The sequence below is a fragment of the Mercenaria mercenaria genome, chromosome 13 (genome assembly GCF_021730395.1).
Source record: "Mercenaria mercenaria strain notata chromosome 13, MADL_Memer_1, whole genome shotgun sequence".
Classification (NCBI taxonomy): domain Eukaryota; kingdom Metazoa; phylum Mollusca; class Bivalvia; order Venerida; family Veneridae; genus Mercenaria; species Mercenaria mercenaria.
This window is the reverse complement of record NC_069373.1, coordinates 59,403,465-59,425,238: the sequence shown is the minus strand read 5'-3', so window position 1 is coordinate 59,425,238 and position 21,774 is coordinate 59,403,465. Positions and strand designations below refer to the sequence as shown.

At 34.6% G+C, this 21,774-nt stretch overlaps 1 protein-coding gene across 2 annotated transcripts in view; it reads left to right on the top strand.

Moving 5' to 3' along the window:
- LOC123530292 (uncharacterized) overlaps positions 1–20,428 on the top strand; it is a 55,160-nt gene extending 34,732 nt beyond the window's left edge. For both annotated transcript variants that reach the window (XM_053521969.1, XM_053521968.1), the window contains one exon: positions 13,708–20,428. In XM_053521969.1, the coding sequence (XP_053377944.1) occupies positions 13,708–15,269 (1,562 nt within the window). In that variant the 3' untranslated portion in view covers positions 15,270–20,428. The remainder of the gene's footprint in view (positions 1–13,707) is intronic.
- The last annotated feature ends 1,346 nt before the right edge of the window (positions 20,429–21,774 follow it).

Below are 21,774 nucleotides of genomic sequence, written 5' to 3'. Positions count from 1 at the left end.
TTCTGTACAGAGACAAACTGAAGTTTGAAGGACTTTGCATTTCTGTACAGAGACAAATTCAAGTTTGAAGGACTTTACATTTCTGTTTCCAGACAAACTGAAGTTTGAAGGACTTTACAATTCTGTACCCTGACAAACAGAAGTTTGAAGGACTTTGCATTTCTGTACCCTGACAAACTTCAGTTTGAAGGACCTTGCCTTTCTGTACCCTGACAAACTTCAGTTTGAAGGACTTTGCATTTCTGTACCTCGACAAACTTAAGTTTGAAGGACTTTGCATTTCTGTACCCGGACAAACTGAAGTTTGAAGGACCTTGCATTTCTGTACCCAGACAAACTGAAGTTTGAATGTCTTTGCATTTCTGTACCCAGACAAACTGAAGTTTGAAGGACTTAGTATTTCTGTACCCAGACAAATGGAAGTTTGAACGGGCACATAGAAGTCTTCTTGTAGTTGGTCTGTTGCAAATAATTTAGAGCATGAACTTCTTCCACACTTTTAAAGGAATTCTAATTGAAGTTCCGACACTTGATCCCAATTAAGGGTAGATGTTTGCAGTATTTTTTCATGGTTGGTCAAGGCCATTGCACTGTGACAAAATGTGTATACTGTACATGCAGTATATTACATGGAAGTTTATGGCAAGAAGTTTTAACACAGTTTTGAATAGATTCCGATGAAATTTTATGCAAATTATCATGATGAAGAGTATTTTTGTATGAAACAGTTTTTCAGGATCAATTTAGTTATGCACCCATGGACTTAGCTCCTTGAATTTGGTGCTAGTCCTTGAAAACTCCTTGAAAAGTACTAAAATCCCTAAGTATTTAAACTCTGAAAAATTTCCTTCAAAAACAAAATGATCTTCACAAATTTAAATGTAAAAGAGTAGATAATGTTTTTTGTAGCCACTTCTAGTTTAATTTATGACTAATGTTTACAGAAAGTTACAGTAAATGATGAGTAAAAACCTCTTTGAATTAGTTGATAAATGTTGTTTAAACTAAGATTTCGATACATAAATTTAAAAAAAAGTCCTTGAAAAAGTGAAAGTAGCACTTGAAAAGTCCTTGCACATTTTTGAATTTTTTCATAAATGTTCTATATGGACCATGTTATTTCCTCTCACAAAGTACTATTGCAGAGGTATTAATCAATTTCAGTGATAGCTCAATACTTTTTTAAGGCTATCAGGTAAAGTTACCTTATTTTAGATCCATGTAATATACTGTCTTCACTTAACTTTATCTAATAACATTATATCATAAAATCTTCGACAAAATCTTTTAACTACATTCACAAACTGGGGCATATAAAGTAAGTTATTCAAAATGATACTATCTATATGAATCAAGGCTGCTCACTCACTTAGTCAGTTCAGACTTCCCTGTTATTTTATGCGGCCCATTGTAAAATTTATAGGAAACATTAATATTGCGCTTAATATCCATTCTTACTTTTATAGAAAAAAAATTCCTGTGTGTAAACACAGATGAATTTCTCCTCCAAAAGAGTATTAGGAAATTATAACTATTTGAATCTGCTTTTCCCATAAAAAAGTTTTTCCTTGGTTTCTCTGTAACTATAAATTTCATGCAGTACTATTTATGTTTATTTACTGTATACGTCATTCTAAAGAACACCAAGGGTGGTAATAGGAACGTTTCCTTTTTTCAAATCTCATGATACTCCAGAAACAATTCTATTCTGGCACCAAAAGTTTTTATCATTTTCCATTTGATGATGAATTAATTGTCATGACCTTCAACTTTCAAGATATTTTAATAGCAACATTTCAATGTAAAATAACTTGATAATTTTAAAAGACAAAAAATCCAAATTTCTGGCCATAAAATTGACATAATCTTACAAAAGTCAAACAAAAGATCTGACTGTGACCCTTGGAGATTGTTAGAATTATGTATTAGTTAAAAACTTCAGTTCATGAAAAACCCTATTATTGATTTGGCCGATCAAACAATAGGTCTGCGGGCATAGTGCATTATACTCCTATAGCGTTTATTTTTGCCAGAATGTAAAGTAAATGGACTCTTCTCGTCCAAGAACACTGTTATGTGATAGTAATTTTAGATGAAGATGCAGGGAATTGAATTCGCAACATTTGCTTTTAATCCTTGTGTTTTGCCACAGTGTCAAAAATCCATTCCGTGAAACTTTGTATTTTGTTATGGTTGAAAGGCACAGATCTATGTGTAAAAATATGTCTATTTATTGTTTTTTGCTTGTACATAATATGCAAATGATTAATATGTTTAGATATGATTTGATTTAAAAACTTTGTAGTAATGGCATCTAAAGAAGAGCAAGTCCAAAAAAAGAAAAGGAACATTTTTTAGTTTTAGTACATTGTCAAATTAATTCTAATAGACCCGATCCTCTATAGCAATGCTTATTAAACTTTCATTTTTAGCTCGACTATATGAAGTATGGAGAGCTATCCTACTGGACCTGGCGTTGGCATCCTTCCGCGTCCGCACTTTGGTTAAAGTTTTGATGCACTTTCTCTTTATCTTTATTATTACTTGATGGATTTACTTCAAACTTAAGATAATTGTTCCTCATCATCACCCACATCATATGGCACAAGGGTCATAACTCTGGCCCCAATATTTCATGAATTATCCCCTCTTTTTACTTAGAATTACAGGTTAAAGTTTTGGTGCACTTTCACTTTATCTCAGTTCTTACTAAACGGATTTGATTCAAACTTAAAATAGTTGTTCGACATCATCACTCGCATCATATGACACAAGGGCCATAACTCTTGCTCCAGTATCTCATGAATTATCCCCTCTTTTTACTTAGAATTTCGGGTTAAAGTTTTGGTGCACTTTCACTTTATCTCAGGTATTACTAAATGGATTTGAATCAAACTGAAAGTAGTTGTTCCACATCATCTCCCACATCATATGACACAAGGTCCATAACTCTGATATGAATATCTAATGAATTATCCCCCCCTTTTACTTAGAATTTTGGGTTAAAGTTTTGATGCACTTTCACTCTGTCTCAGTTATTACTAAATGGATTTGATTCAAATTTAAAATAGTTGTTCAACATCATCACTCACATCATATAACACAAGGGCCATAACTCTTGCACCCGTACTTCATGAATTATCCCCCCTTTTTACTTATATAATTCTAAGCAAAAATTATGCCCCCTTTTTGCTTAGAATTATATTTATGTCTCCAACCACACAGTGGTGTGGGAGACATACATTGATTTACTCCAGTCTGTGTGTCCATGTGTGTGTCTGTCACAAAGCTTGTCCGCACTCTAAGTCGAACATTTCTCATCCGATTTTCACTAAACTTGAACAAAATGTGTTTGACCATAAGACCTCAGCCAAGTTCGATAACTTGTCAAATCGGTCCAGGCATATTGGAGTTATGGCCCTTGAATTACCAAAAATCGGGCTTTTTACTCTTTTCTGCACTCTAAGTCGAACATTTCTAATCCAATTTTCAAAAACTTGAACAAAATTTGTTTGACCATAAGAACTCGGCCAAGTTCGATAACTAGCATACATGTGATCTTCCGCGCGGGAGGGTCAAAATCACGATTTTTTCACCTTGCCTCCCGTCTCCCTAATTCTAAGCAAAAATTATGCCCCCTTTTTGCTTAGAATTATATTTATGTCTCCAACCACACAGTGGTGTGGGAGACATACATTGATTTACTCCAGTCTGTGTGTCCATGTGTGTGTCTGTCACAAAGCTTGTCCGCACTCTAAGTCGAACATTTCTCATCCGATTTTCACTAAACTTGAACAAAATGTGTTTGACCATAAGACCTCAGCCAAGTTCGATAACTTGTCAAATCGGTCCAGGCATATTGGAGTTATGGCCCTTGAATTACCAAAAATCGGGCTTTTTACTCTTTTCTGCACTCTAAGTCGAACATTTCTAATCCAATTTTCAAAAACTTGAACAAAATTTGTTTGACCATAAGACCTCGGCCAAGTTCGATAACTAGCATACATGTGATCTTCCGCGCGGGAGGGTCAAAATCACGATTTTTTCACCTTGCCTCCCGTCTCCCGACCAAAACCACATTTCTCCCGCTTTTCAAAAAAAAAAAAAATCAGTATTATGACTGGGTTGATTACCGAGGAGTGCCAAACATGTTTACACAGTAAATCAAAGTGTCACTGACTGTTGTGTATTATACATGTTTGACACATATGTAGCTGGAGGAAAGAGTTGTTTTTCACAGGTGAATTATTAATTGTTTGTTTTGATAAGGGATTAGACAAGCAGGGCCTTTTCCACCTGTCTCACGGGGCCGAATATCTGCCCATTCTCAATGCCAGTTAAGCTCCATTTTTTACCAATTTGAAGCAAAAAAAAAAAACTCCAGTCATAAGAAATAATTCCCAACTGAAATGATCTTTAATAAAATCACATCTAAATAATTGTTGGAAAAACCAACCCATTACTATTTTTAGAACAAGAGTGTTATTTCCCCTTATGGAGTTACGCCATTTTCTTCCAATGTTTACCAAATTAATTTGCTACTAAATCGGACTTATTAGCAATTAGGAGTGACCTGTCGCTTTTATTTTTAGATTTGGGTTTTCCAGACTGTTCCATTTATTAAATAAGGGTTTGAAAGATATTTTACTTATTTAAAACTATAAATATATTTCAAATACTAAGCAGATTGAAATTGCATTGATAGCTCAGTTGGTAGAATTGAGGAATCTGGCTAGTGATTTAACTTTTGCGATTAGGAGGCTGTGGGTTCGAATCCCATATAGGGCGATTTGTTTTATGATTGAATTGGTTTTACATGACTGTGTATTTATATTTTTTTACGTTCTTTAATTTCATTTTATTTCATCATTTCAATTTCATTTTTAATTTCATTCATGCAATTTCAATACATTCAATACATTTCAAACACACGCGCCCAATGGAGCATCCTCAAACTGGCTGGCGGTGTCGGTTAATCCGAATCAGTGCCATCAGCTACTTGAATGACCAAATTGTCAAGAGCTATGTCAACCATGTTGAATAATTCACAATCAAAAAGATATTTGAAAAACCTATGTTATATGCGAAAATAGCATTTAATGATACAAGTAATTCAATTCAAATAGGAAGTATCTAGGGGTACGGATCCATCCATACGAATACATATTTAACATAAATATCATTTTAAATGCATGTTACCAAAATATAAAATGAAAAAAATATAAAATGAAAAAAAAAATATTGATCTCCGTTGTAATTCGAACTCACAAAAGTTAGCTTCTAGAACCGTCACGCTTACCACTGCACCACGGCGTCTAATTGTCGAAAAGGCAGTCATTTAAATATGTATTATAAAAATAAGTTTTAAAAAGGAAGGGTACCCCTTTACTGAAGTGGTTTATTCCAGTAACCTTTCAAATCTATTAATAAAAGCGACAGGTCACTCCTAAATGCTAGTATTTAATTGAAAACTGAATGAAAACACACACTCATTTATTTGATAACATCAATCTACATTATTCTGGTAAGGGTAAATACATGCTGATGCATTTTGGCTTTCTATTTTTCATGTCAAAATCATCAGTATTTTTATACGAAAGTGGGTGGGGTAAGGAATTTACATAATTTATGAGTTGTGTTCAGGCCAGTTTAGAGCTTCGTTTTTTAAGTCCTCAAGTAGAATAATGTTAATGCATGTTCACCTTCATTTCAAACCTAAATTGAGACTTTGTTTCTACAAATTTAATCTGTTAAGAAAGTTTAAAATTAGAACAAGAGGGAGCTTCTGTAAGATAGCATGCTCGACTTTTCTCAGTGATTGACTCTGAATTAAAGCTTTGCAAGTAAAAGGGGCATAATAGGCAATAGCTTTGAATGTAACAGAGATATTAGACATTATATAAAACTTGAACAAAACAAATGAAGTTAAAAAGTGGCATAACTCTGTCAAAATTCAAATCAAGAGTTATGAGGATTGTTTCTTCTGGTCAGGTGTAGACTTATATACATTATTGTGTGGCCAAAAATGTTGGATTTTGCCTCTAAGTTATGTGTCCGCGCGCTTAATTTATGTTGATAAAAAGCCTCCAGTTTTGAGACCCCAACTCCAGCTGAAAAATGGCAAACCTCCAGTTTTGTGATTCTGAACTTATCACATGTATGACTAGTCATATCGATCTTGGCATATTGGAGTTATGGCCCTTGAATTACCAAAAATCGGGCTTTTTACTCTTTTCCGCACTCTAAGTCAAACATTTCACATCCGATCTTCACCAAACTTGAACGAGACCTCGGCCAAGTTTGATATCTAACCAAATTTCTCATCCAATCTTCACCAAACTTATACAAAATGTGTTTGACAATAAGTCCTCGGACAAGTTTGATAATGAGCCAAAACGGACTGGTCAGGCAGTTTGAAGTTCTGGCCCTTGAATTGTAGTGAGTAAACATTATATAAAGACTGACTTGTTATTTAGATGATTAGGCAGTTGTGGGAGACATTCGCTTTTCTCAAAAGCAGCTCTAGTTATTTAATGTGTTGATACACTTGATCCTTATCTCTCTTATTACTTAATACTTTTGATACAGACTTAAACTATTATCCAATATCTTCATCCGCATTGGAGTCATTAAACACTCAAGTGACACCTACGGCTTCATCAAATATTCCCATTTTCACTATCCAGCATCGAAATAGTCAAGCGCCCTTTCTCCTGTGACAGCTCTTGTTTAATATAATAGTTATAAGAAGAGGTGTTCCTTCATATTTCTCTGTTTTTCTAATTTTTTTTTGGTTTGGTGAAGCATGACTATTTTCAACCCAAAAGGATTTTTTTAGAATGACTATGCCATAATTGCCTCTATTATTTAGTCACACTTTACAAGAAATTAAGATCGTATCCATAATTATGCCTTCTGTAAAACAAATTCCAAAAGATGTTTTTTTAAATGAAAATCTCAGATTTCTCAAAATTTGCATGTTACAGTTCTGACAAAGACTGCATGAGTAAAAAAATGAAATTCTTATCAGTTATGTCTATTTGTAGTGAACTGAGATTTATAATAGCAATATTTCTATTGTATATTTATCGTCGCTCTGTCAATAACCAGTTCAATTATGATATACCATATCATTTTGATATACAAAATTGCCACCTATGGTATAATTCAATCTATATATTGGTTTTGATTCGTATTTGTAACAGTATTTTATTTAGTACTAAACTATTGTAAGTATGATAGAGGCTAAATCTATTATGATTTTCCGACTATATCGTGCTTTAGGGGAATTTTTATTTGATCACGCAAGTTGATTAAAGATATATAAATACTAATAAAATGTAGCTGTGACGTTTTGAAAAATGTGACAATGTAAGAACAGTGTAAATCGGCTTTGGTTTGAAAGAGGATTTTTGATGATTATGACTTATCAGCTTATATGATAATAAGTTAGAAAATAAATTTCAAAGCTTTAGTTAGAAAATAAATTTCAAAGCTTTATGTACTGGATTTAAATGAAGGATTTAAATGGCTTACGTTGTTACACTGAAGGGAGAGATAACTCAAAGTCTGCAACTAAATTTGCCGAAAGTGATAAAAAGATTGAAAATTTATTAACAGAATAAATTGGCAGGTGCATCGCATTGTATTAAGTGTTATTTAGTGCGGCATTTTGCATGTTCATCATTGCCCTTTTGGATACATTGGATAACATTAAATTTCTTCATCATCATGTTCGCATACATGACATAGGCAGAAAACATTTACGTGGAGTAAAGTTGCAGGGTTTTTTTTAATCAAGAAAAAACAAAGTTGTACAGTTTTTAAACCCTTTAACCGATTTTATGATAGATTTTATGAATGGATATGATAATTATCTGCAATTAAGGAGATAAAAATCTTGTGGAATATTTTATACAGTTCAGACAATCTTTGATCAAAGTTCACGAATGCATTAAGTCGAATAATTATCAATTTAATATTAGGTAACTGCACCTTTCATATTAGACCGGCTTATGTTAAAATCGAACAATAATGCGTTTAGAGATATAGAATCACGTATTAAGAAACACCAGTTGATAAATCAAAAAGGGAATAATGATAAAGAAACAATGGAATTGTATATGTGACATTCAGAACTAAGAGAGATAGGGATATTCTGACAGAATGTTAATGGATGCGGAATAGATTGTGGAATAATTCCTATTGATTGAAATTGCAATTATAAAGTACTCAATGGCTGTGTGGGGTAACATTTCTCTGGGGATCAGACATACTAAGTCTGATGAAGTTGACTTTTGTGGTGTTCTAAGGGCTTACTTTGTAACAAATAAGATCACATTAATAAATGATGGAAGTCTTTTGCAAGCTCAGGATGTTTAGGAGTAACATAGTGTGGAATGATCTGTAATAGCAGACATATGAAGTACTGATATTATAAGAAATATAATAGGCTTGGAATGAACAAACTGAAAATTTTGGATTTTGTGGAGAAATTGAGTCATAAATAAAAAGAAATGTATACAACAATTTACACAGTTCTAACAGGAATCCCTGAGAGTAAACTCAAAATAACAGGTAAAAAATTTGTACTTTATTTTTAATTTTAGTTTCTTTGTTAAGTCATTAGAACATTTATCAGGAATATAAGGTTCATTCCCAGCTACATCCCCTACACTATTTGTACACTTTAAAAAAATGCAATTTTTTTATTTATGTGAAAGTGAATCCTCTGTGACAACTTAAACAGATAGATCATGAATAAACTTTTTTATTTTGATTGCACAGTTTCTTGAACTCTGTCTTCAATTTTAATAAAGTTATGCTCTTTTTCAGATTTTTTTGTAATTTTTGGTAAAGGTTGAGAGTATTAAGCTGGTGTCTCACTGAGAAGCGTTAGAGGAAATGAGCCACGCCATGAGAAAACCAACATAGTGGCTTTGCGACCAGCATGGATCCAGACCAGCCTGCGCATCTGCGCAGTCTGGTCAGGATCCATGCTGTTCGCTTTTAAAGCCTATTGCAATTAGAGAAACCGTTAGCAAACAGCCTGGATCCTGACCAGACTGCGCAGATGCGCAGGCTGGTCTGGATCCATGCTGGTTGCAAAGCCACTATGTTGGTTTTCTCATGGCATGGCTCAAATGTTTAAGCCCCTTCTGGACTTGTTTATATTGTAATAATTCATTTCACTTTCCTTCTAATAAGACTTTGGAAGTAGTTGAGCGTAGCTGTTTTCTGACAGCTCTTGTATTAATTGTTGGGACTATTTCGTATAACATTCCTTAACGCAGATTTACATTTATATTCTTCTATGTCAAAGTACTTTAAATTACTGTATCATGCTTTAAGTAGCTTAATGTATCTTATTAACTTTTGTGGTGAACCGTCTTAATGTTATTTTCAGACTAAAAAGTTTACTGGTTCAAAGACGAGGTCATTTGAGAACAGGATTATAAATCTATGGCAACTAATTGGATAAAGGTTTTTTATCCATGTTAAGTTCAACGTATTAAGTTTTGAAGCATTGTTATGTCTTGTGTGTTTATATGATCTTCATAAACCCAAAGTAACAGCGGCCATTACTTTATCCTAGGGTCTTTTAAAATGTCAGTATTGTTTGAAAGATTATCCATTACCTTGCTTTAGGAACATGTGTGACATTTTGGTCAGAATTGGGAAAACTTCCTTAAATTTCTCAACCTAGCACTAGTTATAGAAACAATATGATTTTATCTAAGGAACACGTACCTGCTGCTTAACAGCGACTTAGATTGTCTGCGAATCATTGTTCTCAATTTCATTGTATTTTTTTGGATAGAAAGACAGATTTTTACCACATTTTTAGAGTGCTATTGGAGAAATTTTATCATTCATTAGCAACCTGACCAAATAATGGCTATTTAAATCATCCCAGAAAAGTCCTGTATTCTAATTTATGTTATCTGCAGTTAAAGATTTAACTTAGTTCCATAAGGCTTTATAAATTGTATGTTAAAAACAGATAAAACTGCTGTCTAAATAGGTGTTATACATAATTACATGGTAAGAAAAGCACTACTTTCATTACTTCACATAAACTTATACTGTTAAGTCATAAAGGGAGGTAATAAAAAAAAACTATAGATTCAATTAAACTTTCTACTTTGTTTATCAATATATTAAACTTTTGAAAAATATTGGAGAATCAGGAAATAAGAATTTAACATGAAATTATTATAGTTTATATTCATAACCCAAAAATGTGGCATCCACTTTATAAAGAAAGGCATTTTGAGCCATTGGCATTATGAGCATTTAAGTTTATCAGTTAGTATGAATTTTGTTTCTTTGAAGAAGGGCATTCATCAAGAATTTAGACTGTAAACTTTTCAAGTCCTATAAATCTATACAAAACTGTATGAACTGTTTTTGTACTCACATAATAAAGGACAGCCTGCATAAATAGTTCATAAGTGAAATACACAATTATTAATGTTATGTACATATTAAACAACCATGGGGAATGTGCCAGCCAAGTTTGAGGGTTGTAGGTCCAGAGGTTCTCAAGAAATTGAGCGGCAATGGTTTTATTCTATTGTTCACTTTAACCTTGACCTTTGACCCACTAACCTCAAAATCAGTAGCCAAGTTGAGGCTATGGGGTTCTTATTAGGTTGTTGAGCAGAAACAAGTTTTTGCACTAACAGTCACTGTGACCTTGACCTTTGACCCACTGACTTCAAAATCTGTAGGAGTTATCCTCTGACTAAGAGCAATAGGTTTGTCATCTTTTAGGTCATTGGTCAAAATGTTCTTAATTAATGCGCAGAAAACAAAATTGCACACAGACAGACAAAAATTGCTAACTGATGGGTAACCTGTGCCATCACATATTATGTCCCTTTTTTTTATTTAAATGATCAACTAATACACCTAAAGATAAAAAATATTTTTATACAAATAAAATATTATATTTTTATGAAACAAAGAAAATCAGATATAAAAAAAGCCATGTAGACTTTGTATGTTTTTTTATTGTGAATTTCTGAATTATTCTTTGGTGATTCATTTTCTTGATTTTTAGCTCACCTGTCACAAAGTGACAAGGTGAGCTTTTGTGATCGTGCGGTGTCCGTCGTCCGTCCGTCCGTGCGTCCGTCCGTAAACTTTTGCTTGTGACCACTCTAGAGGTCACATTTTTCATGGGATCTTTATGAAAGTTGGTCAGAACGTTCATCTTGATGATATCTAGGTCAAGTTCGAAAGTGGGTCACGTGCCTTCAAAAACTAGGTCAGTAGGTCTAAAAATAGAAAAACCTTGTGACCTCTCTAGAGGCCATATATTTCACAAGATCTTCATGAAAATTGGTCAGAATGTTCACCTTGATGATATCTAGGTCAGGTTCGAGACTGGGTCACGTGCCATCAAAAACTAGGTCAGTAGGTCGAAAAATAGAAAAACCTTGTGACCTCTCTAGAGGCCATATGTTTCACAAGATCTTCGTGGAAATTCATCAGAATGTTCACCTTGATGATATCTAGGTCAAGTTTGAAACTGGGTCACGTGCCTTCAAAAACTAGGTCAGTAGGTCTAAAAATAGAAAAACCTTGTGACCTCTCTAGAGGCCATATATATCACAAGATCTCCATGAAAATTGGTCAGAACGTTCACCTTGATGATATCTAGGTCAAGTTTGAAACTGGGTCACATGCCATCAAAAACTAGGTCAGTAGGTCAAATAATAGAAAAACCTTGTGACCTCTCTAATAGCCATATTTTTCATGGGATCTGTATGAAAGTTGGTCTGAATGTTCATCTTGATGATATCTAGGTTAGGTTCGAAACTGGGTCACGTGCGGGCAAAAACTAGGTCAGTAGGTCTAAAAATAGAAAAACATTGTGACCTCTCTAAATCCCATATTTTTCATGGGATCTGTATGAAAATTGGTCTGAATGTTCATCTTGATGATATCTAGGTCAAGTTTGAAACAGGGTCATGTGCGGTCAAAAACTAGGTCAGTAGGTCTAAAATTATTAAAATCTTTTGACCTCTCTAGAGGCCATATTTTTCAATGGATCTTCATGAAAATTGATCTGAATGTTCACCTTGATGATATCTAGGTCAGTTTCGAAACTGGGTCATGTGCAATCAAAAACTAGGCCAGTAGGTATAAAAATAGAAAAACCTTGTGACCTCTCTAGAGGCCATATTTTTCATGAGATCTTCATGAAAATTAGTGTGAATGTTCACCTTGATGATATCTAGATAAAGTTCAAAACAGGGTCACGTACCTTCGAAAACTAGGTCAATAGGTCAAATTATAGAAAAACCTTGTGACCTCTCTAGAGACCATATTTTTCAATGGATCTTCATGAAAATTGGTCAGAATTTTTATCTTGACAATATCTAGGTAAAGTTTAAAACTGGGTCACATGAGCTCAAAAACTAGGTCACTATGTCAAATAATAGAAAAAACGACGTCATACTCAAAACTGGGTCATGTGGGAAGAGGTGAGCGATTCAGGACCATCATCAATCTGACCAAAGTACTTGATCTTCTAAACGAAGATCTGAGAACGACCCATTAACATACGTCTTCTGCATATTTTGGATTTCCAGTTTTGCTTTTTTTATTTTAACCAATCAGACGACGACTTGTTCGAATGTCAAAGACTAAGAAAATGTGCAGTCATTCCAGGGTTCGAACCCGGGACCCCTCGCTTACAAAGCAAGTGGCCTATCGACTGAGCTAACCGGCTATCTGACACATTACGACATAAGAACTGTAAATATCAAAGATCAATTCTACAGGTAGATTTGCAAGATGTTGTAAGTTAAGCTCTGATTGGCTAGCGAAAGGGTCGTCAGAACGAGGCTATGAATAGGTCGTTCTCAGATCCTATGCATAGTGTAATAGGAGATGTACTTTAGTCAGATTGGGACCATCATGGTCCTCTTGTTTTATCCTGTGTGCCAGTGAAATGAAATTGTAACACTCATGTATAGAACTTTCATATAAATTATCTGTGCAATTCAAATCCATTATGTTCCTTGACAAATAGCTATTTTGACTGAATTAATTAAACCACACAATTAAATGCAATGAAAATTGAAAAATGTTTCACAGTATTCAACTCTTGAACTGTACAAACGAAATTGCTAGATTTTTTCTCATACCATATTTAAGTTGTATTGTTATGTTTAAACCAGTAACAAAGGTTATGTGATTTTAAGAAATTAAATTTTACGTTAGACGGCTAATTCATCATCAAGCAGACAAATCTGATTAAGTAAATACTCCCTAGGTTGCATACATGAATATCAAAACAGAATGAAATAAAGGAATAAACTGTAAATATTTACACGTAAACGCTGTTTTCTTAAGACTGTATTTATACTGCAGTCTGATGTGAATATATTTAAATACTGTAATTTTAAGATGCATGAAAAGGCCATTCTTTGCATTGAAATTCATATGTATATAGCAAAGTTTGACATCTGTATTTTTCTAGGTTTCTTGAAAGAAAGGTGGTTAACACTCAAAAAAGGACAAATAAACATTACAGTTTTTTTTGTCCAATTTTGTTATGGCAGTAAGTTTGTTTTGCTCACTTTTAGTTCGGGTTGAAGAGTTTGACTTTAATAATGGTGTAAATAAAACACAATTTACCAGTAGTGTATGGTAGTCATGTTTTCTTATGTTTTGTTAATATATTTTCTACAGGAAGTGAGCATATTGAGACGAGAGCAGTTCGCCAGTACTTAAACAATCTAGAGATATCACTGAAGTCAGCCAAGCATGACAGTAGATCATCAGAGAGGCCATATAGCTCCCTCTCATGGAGGGGTCACGACTTAGCAAACATCGAAAAGAAATCACGTCTGCAGTCTGGTAAAACAAGCAGCTATGGCCAAGTATCACGTCCTGGAAGTCAGTTGTCCCGGACTGGTAGTCATATATCACGTACACATAGTCAGAACATTTCTCGGCCGGTTAGTAGCCAGATGGACTTTACAGGTGCAACGATAAGTCAGAAGACTAATTTGATGTCATACCTCCCAGCATCGGAAAGATTAATGCTTGAATCGACTACTACTACCCCAAGGCTTCTACAACGAGAAACTGTACACAGAAAATTAAAACAGAAAGAAAACTTGTATCGGCAATCTCCAGAGATATCTCCACATTCTCCACGTGGTGATCAGCAGTTCGAGGAGGAGAGGAAACATGTCAGCATTGAGGTAGAATCTGATCATGTTAAAAAATCTCAAGATGTTAACGACAAAGTCTTGTTAGATAGTTATGCGGAAGATGGCGAAAAATCTGCTGTTAAGTTCAAAACTAAAACCGTAGCTTTACGGCGATCACCTGAAGAGCCCATGGGAAGGGAAACACCTCCAGAAAGACTTTATCGTCGCTTTGGTAGTCCGGAAAATATGATTCGAGGTGGATCAACTGTGGGCGCAAGGTCTGGTGAAGTTACACTACGTACATCTGAAATGAGTTTGGTTCCCAAAAAAGAATCTTCTCTAAGACAAAAGCGTCCAGTTGGTAGTGCCAGAAGTGCAAGAAGCGTTGGTAGTTCATTGTATACCAGTGCTTCGGGAGCATCTATAGCAAGTCATAAATCAAACTGTGATATACCCCGTGGGCCACATAGTATTCATATCAGTAATGCTAGAAGCACAACAATGGGACCACATAGCTCTGTTAACAGTTTAATGGGAGACACAGGACCCAAGGATATTTCTCACGGTATCCATCATAAATCTGCCTGGTACCATGTTCCAGGCCGCTATGGTACTGTGGAAAAAAGTTACGCCCCTAAAAGATCGCAGAGACGTATGGAGGCTAAGAAATTGGAAAAATCGATTTCTCCAGTCATTCCTGATCCTTATACAACATTCATGAAAAGCGATTACAGGAAAAACAATCCAAGAATGCTAAACAAGGGTTACCCAGGTAAAGGCGGCCATACCTGTAGCAAGGGTCAGACGTACACACCATACCCACGTAATGATAAAAAACAGTATGTTATATGTGATCGGTGTCAGAAGGAAACTGAAGAAATTATTGCAGCACAAGAAAATGAATTACTTGGAATAGTAGAGGGAGGGATGCAAGAAGGAATGATGTTGGCCCCGACTGTGAATGGACTGACGGCCCCTGACAGGCCGAGACAAGCAAGTTATGTATATGAAGAGCCAATTATTCCAGATGATTATGGCATGTATCAGAATACTGGAAGTATGGTCACTTTCAAAGATGCTGTTGTCATTAATTAGATAATTAGTCACAAACTTTATCTCTTCATTTTAATTAAAACAGTGCTAATTATTACCTGTAACCAGCTGTGATAAAGACACCTTTGCTGCACAGACTATGCTCTGAAAAGCCGTCCAGTTTAATGAACTTTTTCCTTGGGACTGTCTATATATTTAAATCTTTGAGTAAATGACTGGTATTTAGATCCCCATGTAAAAGACTGTGATATAATTATTATTTGACGGGACTAATATTCATGAATTTCCTCAGATCCAAAGCTTGTGGTAATCAGTTAGAAATAAATCTTTGTGAAAAAAAAAAAGAACCCATTATTTTATTCAAAATCTTTGAAGCTTTGAAGAGTTTTTATACATACATGAAAGGAATGCTCCGTAATAATATTTTTAAATCAACAGATTCATATTCACATGAAATAACAATTTTTGCCGACACCACAAAATTTTAAATGTATACATTAAACTTTGAAGTATTTGTTACAATGGCATTATCATATTTTTAGATCTGAATACACTAAATGTTGATCTCCAGTTGTGAGTCCATGTTCTACTACATGTATATTTTTTGTAACTTTGACCCCAGGTGACAATCTTTTTTCCTCTATGTTTTCTCTTCCGTGGATTAATACAAAACTTATTGTTTTAGACTAATGAAAGGAAAGCATCATGCTTTCAGAAGAATGTTAACTCATCAGTTTTTAAGAACTGAGAATGTTAGTTTCTGTGAAATTGTTAATATTGTTGAGGGAATATTATTTGCATATTTTTTTGTGTTCCATTGTTAGGTCAATCCTTGAAATTAAATCTCAACAAATGAGTAAACTTCCCATTTTTTATGTCTGTAAATTCATATCCCCTTGAAACAGCCATTTTGAATTTCATGCCTATGGCATTAAACAATTCTACAGTATGCAGAAGAAATGTGTTGTAAAATAGAATGAAATTTAAAAAAAAAATAACATGGACAATTTAAGTCTATTGCAACTTCTGTTTATGTTTTTGTCTTAGTCTTCTTCAGAGCTAATCATATAAGGGAAGTCTATCTTTTAAATTGTATCTTTTTAAAGTAAAGTAGAAGAAATAAAACAGTTTCACTGTATTTTTGATACTACTCATAATTTTTAGTATCCACTTCAAAATGATTTCATTTTTTTTAGCTCACCTGTGCCAAAGGCTCATGGTGAGCTTTTGTGACCGCTCAGTGTCCGTCAACATTTTCTAAAAAAATATTCTTCTTGAAAACCACTGGGCAGAATTACACCAAACTTCACAGGAATGATCCTTGGGTGGCCCCATTTCAAATTTGTTCAAAGAATTGAATTCCATGCAGAACTCTGGTTGCCATGGCAACCGAAAGGAAAAACTTTAAAAATCTTCTTGTCCAAAACCACAGGGCCTAGGGCTTTGATATCTGGTGTGTAGCATCATCTAGTGGTCCTCTACCAAGATTTTTCAAATTATCCCCCTAGGTTCAAATATGGCCCTGTCCTGGGGGTCACATGGTTTATATAGACTTATATAGGGAAAAAATGTTAAAAATCTTCTTTTCTGAAACCACAAGACTTAAGCCTTTGATATTTGTTTGTAGCATTGTCTTATGGTTCTCAACCAGAATTGTTCAAAATGTACCCCTTTGGTGAAAAGAGGCCCTGCCCTGGGGATCCTAAGTATTATATAGACCTATATAGGGAAAAAAACTTTAAAAATCTTCTTGTCTAAAACCACACAACCTTTTGATATTTTTTATGATGCATTGCCTAGTAGTCTTCCACCAAAATTGTTTAAATTATACCCCTGGGATTAAGAGGCCCTGCCCCGGGATCAGTTAGTTATTATATGAGTTATATTAGGAAAAAATACTTAAATAATTAACTGATCCTTTTTCCAAAAGATAATAGGTAAAGGTAGATTTCTCGGAAGCACAGCTAGAGCACCAAAAACATAGCCCAAGAGCCACACATTTGCCAGCAACAAAAAGAAGCTGTAATGGAAAAACATTTCAGACAGGTTGCTCCAAGACTGTTTGATTATAATTACCTGATGATCCCAAGTAATATGATGTCACTTGACTGTGACCTTGACCTGCTGACTTACTTCCTTGTTTTTTAACATACAGCCTTTAAATTTGGATAATATACACAGCTTTGCACACCGATCGTAAAACTGAATTTCAGTGACCATGAATGTGACCTTCTGACTTCTTTAATATTTTAACATCAGTTTGACATTTGAAACATGTAGCTCATAGTGCTCAGGTGAGCGATCCAGGGTCATCATGACCCTCTTGTTTAATTTTTATATACTTGTGTGTGTGTGAGCTTAGTTATAGTTGGCAATAACCCATTTGGGTGACTCTCTCCAGAAGACTAAATTAATTAATTTTAGCTGGAGGAGAGTGCAAGATAGAGAAGACTTTCCATTTCCAGGAGCTTCCCTGGTTCTTTAACATGCCAGGTACAGAGGATCCATAGCTCATTTTATTCACACGTAAAAAAGCTATAGTCATTGCTTACAGCATTTACTGCCCATTTTTGATGAATCTATTAAAGATATTTATTTTACTGCAATTTCATAGAGATTTTGTGTTTTTAAGAATATTTTCAACTTACATTTATACCCATCTCTTGCTTAGATGTTTCGTTATTGGAATGGTTTGCTGATGGTTTTTACACCTAGAATGTTTTGTGATGTCATTGGATATTTAATTAAATGCTAAATTAGATTTAACAAGGAACAATGTCACCAGTGTATTTTTTCTTCTTTAAATGCACATTCTGCTTCAGATGTATTATTTCACAGCATTAATATATTATAACATCTTTCATAGCATTAAATTTTGAATATTGTCTTGAGTAATATGTGATAAAATAAGACATAGTTCTGTGTTAGTTACCTTATGTACAGTAAAATCAGAAAATTTTCACAAGAGTTTTATTTTTGCAATATTCCCAGACTATCTCTGTGGAAGTTGAAATGTTCTGTTATTGTAATAAAAAATTAATGGTCTTCTATCTTTTGCAAGTTTGTCGTATATCGCAAATAAGTTATCAATTCCATTTTGTAACACTGAAATATTGAAAGCGCAAAATTTATACATCTGGTAATTAACAATGAAAGATGCCATATAGATTTTTCACTAGTGTGATTAAATATGGTTTAAACAATTGAAAAGGTGATACTATGTGATAGAAAGAAAATGTGTTTGTTTTACATCTAAGATCGAAACATTTTTCACTCATAAGGAGAGATCTTATTAGCTCACCTGTCACAAAGTGACAAGGTGAGCTTTTGTGATCGCGTGGCGTCCGTCGTCTGTCCGTCCGTGCGTGCGTTAGTGCGTGCGTAAACTTTTGCTTGTGACCACTCTAGAGGTCACATTTTTCATGGGATCTTTATGAAAGTTGGTCAGAATGTTCATCTTGATGATATCTAGGTCAAGTTCGAAACTGGGTCACGTGCGGTCAAAAACTAGGTCAGTATGTCTAAAAATAGAAAAACCTTGTGACCTCTCTAGAAGCCATATTTTTCATGAGCTCTTCATGAAAATTGGTCAAAATGTTCACCTTGATGATATCTAGGTCAAGTTCGAAACTGGGTCACGTGGGGTCAAAAACTAGGTCAGTAGGTCTAAAAATAGAAAAACTTTGTGACCTCTCTAGAGGCCATATTTCTCAATGGATCTTCATGAAAATTAGTCAGAATGTTCATCTTGATGATATCTAGGTCAAGTTCGAAACTGGGTCACGTGCGGTCAAAAACTAGGTCAGTAGGTCTAAAAATAGAAAAACCTTGTGACCTCTCTAGAGGCCATATTTTTCAAGAGATCTTCATGAAAATTGGTCAGAATGTTCACCTTGATGATATCTAGGTCAGTTTCGAAACTGGGTCATGTGGGGTCAAAAACTAGGTCAGTAGGTCTAAAAATAGAAAAACCTTGTGACCTCTCTAGAGGCCATATTTCTCAATGGATCTTCATGAAAATTGGTCAGAATGTTCACCTTGATGATATCTAGGTCAAGTTCGAAACTGGGTCATGTGGGGTCAAAAACTAGGTCAGTAGGTCTAAAAATAGAAAAACCTTGTGATCTCTTCAGAGGCCATATTTCCCAATGGATCTTCATGAAAATTGGTCAGAATGTTCACCTTGATGACATCTAGGTCAAGTTCGAAACTGGGTCACATGCGGTCAAAAACTAGGTCAGTAGGTCTAAAAATAGAAAAACCTTGTGACCTCTCTAGAGGCCATATTTCTCAATGGATCTTCATGAAAATTGGTGAGAATGTTCACCTTGATGATATCTAGGTCAGGTTTGAAACTGGGTTACGTGCGGTCAAAAACTAGGTCAGTAGGTCTAAAAATAGAAAAACCTTGTGACGTCTCTAGAGGCCATGTTTCTCAATGGATCTTCATGAAAATTGATCAGAATGTTCCTCTTGATGATATCTAGGTCAAGTTCGAAACTGGGTCACGTGCGGTCAAAAACTAGGTCAGTAGGTCGAAAAATAGAAAAACCTTGTGACCTCTCTAGAGGCCATATTTTCATGAGATCTTCATGAAAATTGGTGAAAATGTTCACCTTGATGATATCTAGGTCAGATTCAGAAGTGGGTCACGTGCCTTGAAAAACTAGGTCATTAGGTCAAATAATAGAAAAACCTTGTGACCTCTCTAGAGGTCATATTTTTCAATGGATCTTCATGAAAATTGATCAGAATTTTTTATCTTGATGATATCTAGGTCACATGTGCTCAAAAACTAGGTCACTATGTCAAATAATAGAAATAACGACGTCGTACTCAGTTCAACACTAGGTCATGTGGGGATAGGTGAGCGATTCAGGACCATCATGGTCCTCTTGTATTTTTACATGTGGTTAGGTCACTTGTGAGAATATTGCATCCAGTATTCACCTGGTGAAAAATATTTCAATCTTACTCTGAAACAAACAAATATTCTCTATTTTTCCTAGTGAAAATATCTGATTTTACAGTGACATGAGTGTTATTGTGCTTTATACATTGTGATTTTATTGTTTTATATGAATAGTGATACATAATGTTATGTTAGAACTTACTTTTTGTTTTTAAATCATGAAAAGAATTATTTATTACAGACTTCTATCAATGTTAAAGATTTAGTTAATTATACATTATTGAAATGATTTCTTGTTATTTTCTCACCTCTGGCTTTCACAGGCAACATACATAGCTAGCACACATTCACAAGAATGTGTGTGTACGTCAGCTTATATATAGTCACCACTGGTAGCATGTATGTGTGACTCCTCCAGAAGTTTCTAGTACTTTTTAGTGGGTGGAAAATGTAAGAGATACAGAAGACAATCCAAGTCCAGATGCTTCCCTGGTTTTTAGTTGGAGCCACTGGCACAAGACCAGAAAGAAAATATCACAGTACATGTTATACCCTACCCTTAGGTATACTATAAGAAGCACGATCATGAACGGGAAAATATACCAACCTGCATTTCTTACCTAAAACACGCAATTCCGTTAATATGTACTATGGATATTGAAAAATAATATCTGTCATGTGTTTACGAATCGGATAGAAATATTCGTCCCGAGGGCACCTGCACATTGGGCAAGCCTCATTATCGCCCAATGCGCAGGTGCCCTCGGGACGGATATTTCTATCCGATTCATAAACAGATGACTGATACTTTTTCTTGCGTATCATATAGTTACATGTTAGCATTTTCTTCTGGCAGATTCTTGCATACCGTATTTTACCAATAACAGGTAGAAATACTTACGTAGCACTCTTTGTTGTAGTAGAGAATGAACACAAAGTGCAGGAAATTAACGTTCGTAAGCAGAAGTGACGTCATGATGTTTTGCGTTACGCACAATAACAAAGTTCCACTTTAGTTTTATCGTTTGTAGCGTAGCGTTATGTTCTTACGGTAAACTATCATATTTTGAATTGAAAAATATACTCTAAGGAACGGAGAGAAACTATCAAGGTACCTGCTTTTTTCGTATTTTTACATAAACAATATATTATCAGTGCATGAACCACTAGTTGTCATTAACAGCACGAGAGTCATCTGGCATGGGGGGTGCCAGATGGGTTTTGCCGGCACGGGTAAAATCACCTGAAACGCCAGTCTATGTGCAAGAAAAAGTGGTAATTTATCTTCCATTGTGTACCTGTCACATTCCTTCAATATTCCATATCTCGGAGAAACAAAGCATAATAAGTTAATAGATTCATCGACTTGACAGAAAAAACTTGAATGAACTTCTCTAATGAAGTTCCGGTCTAAATTACAAAATTATTCTGATTGGCTGAATCAGATGTGAAAATGTATGTCAGTCTTTATTTAACTACACGTGTATGCTTGAATGTGTATGACTGCACCATAAATGTGCAATGTGAATTAAATAAACATTATGCAAATGTGTACCAATGTATGACTTCAAATTCAAAATCATTTCTAAGATGAATTTCATTCATCATTTCAAGTTTTATTGTATAACTGTGATT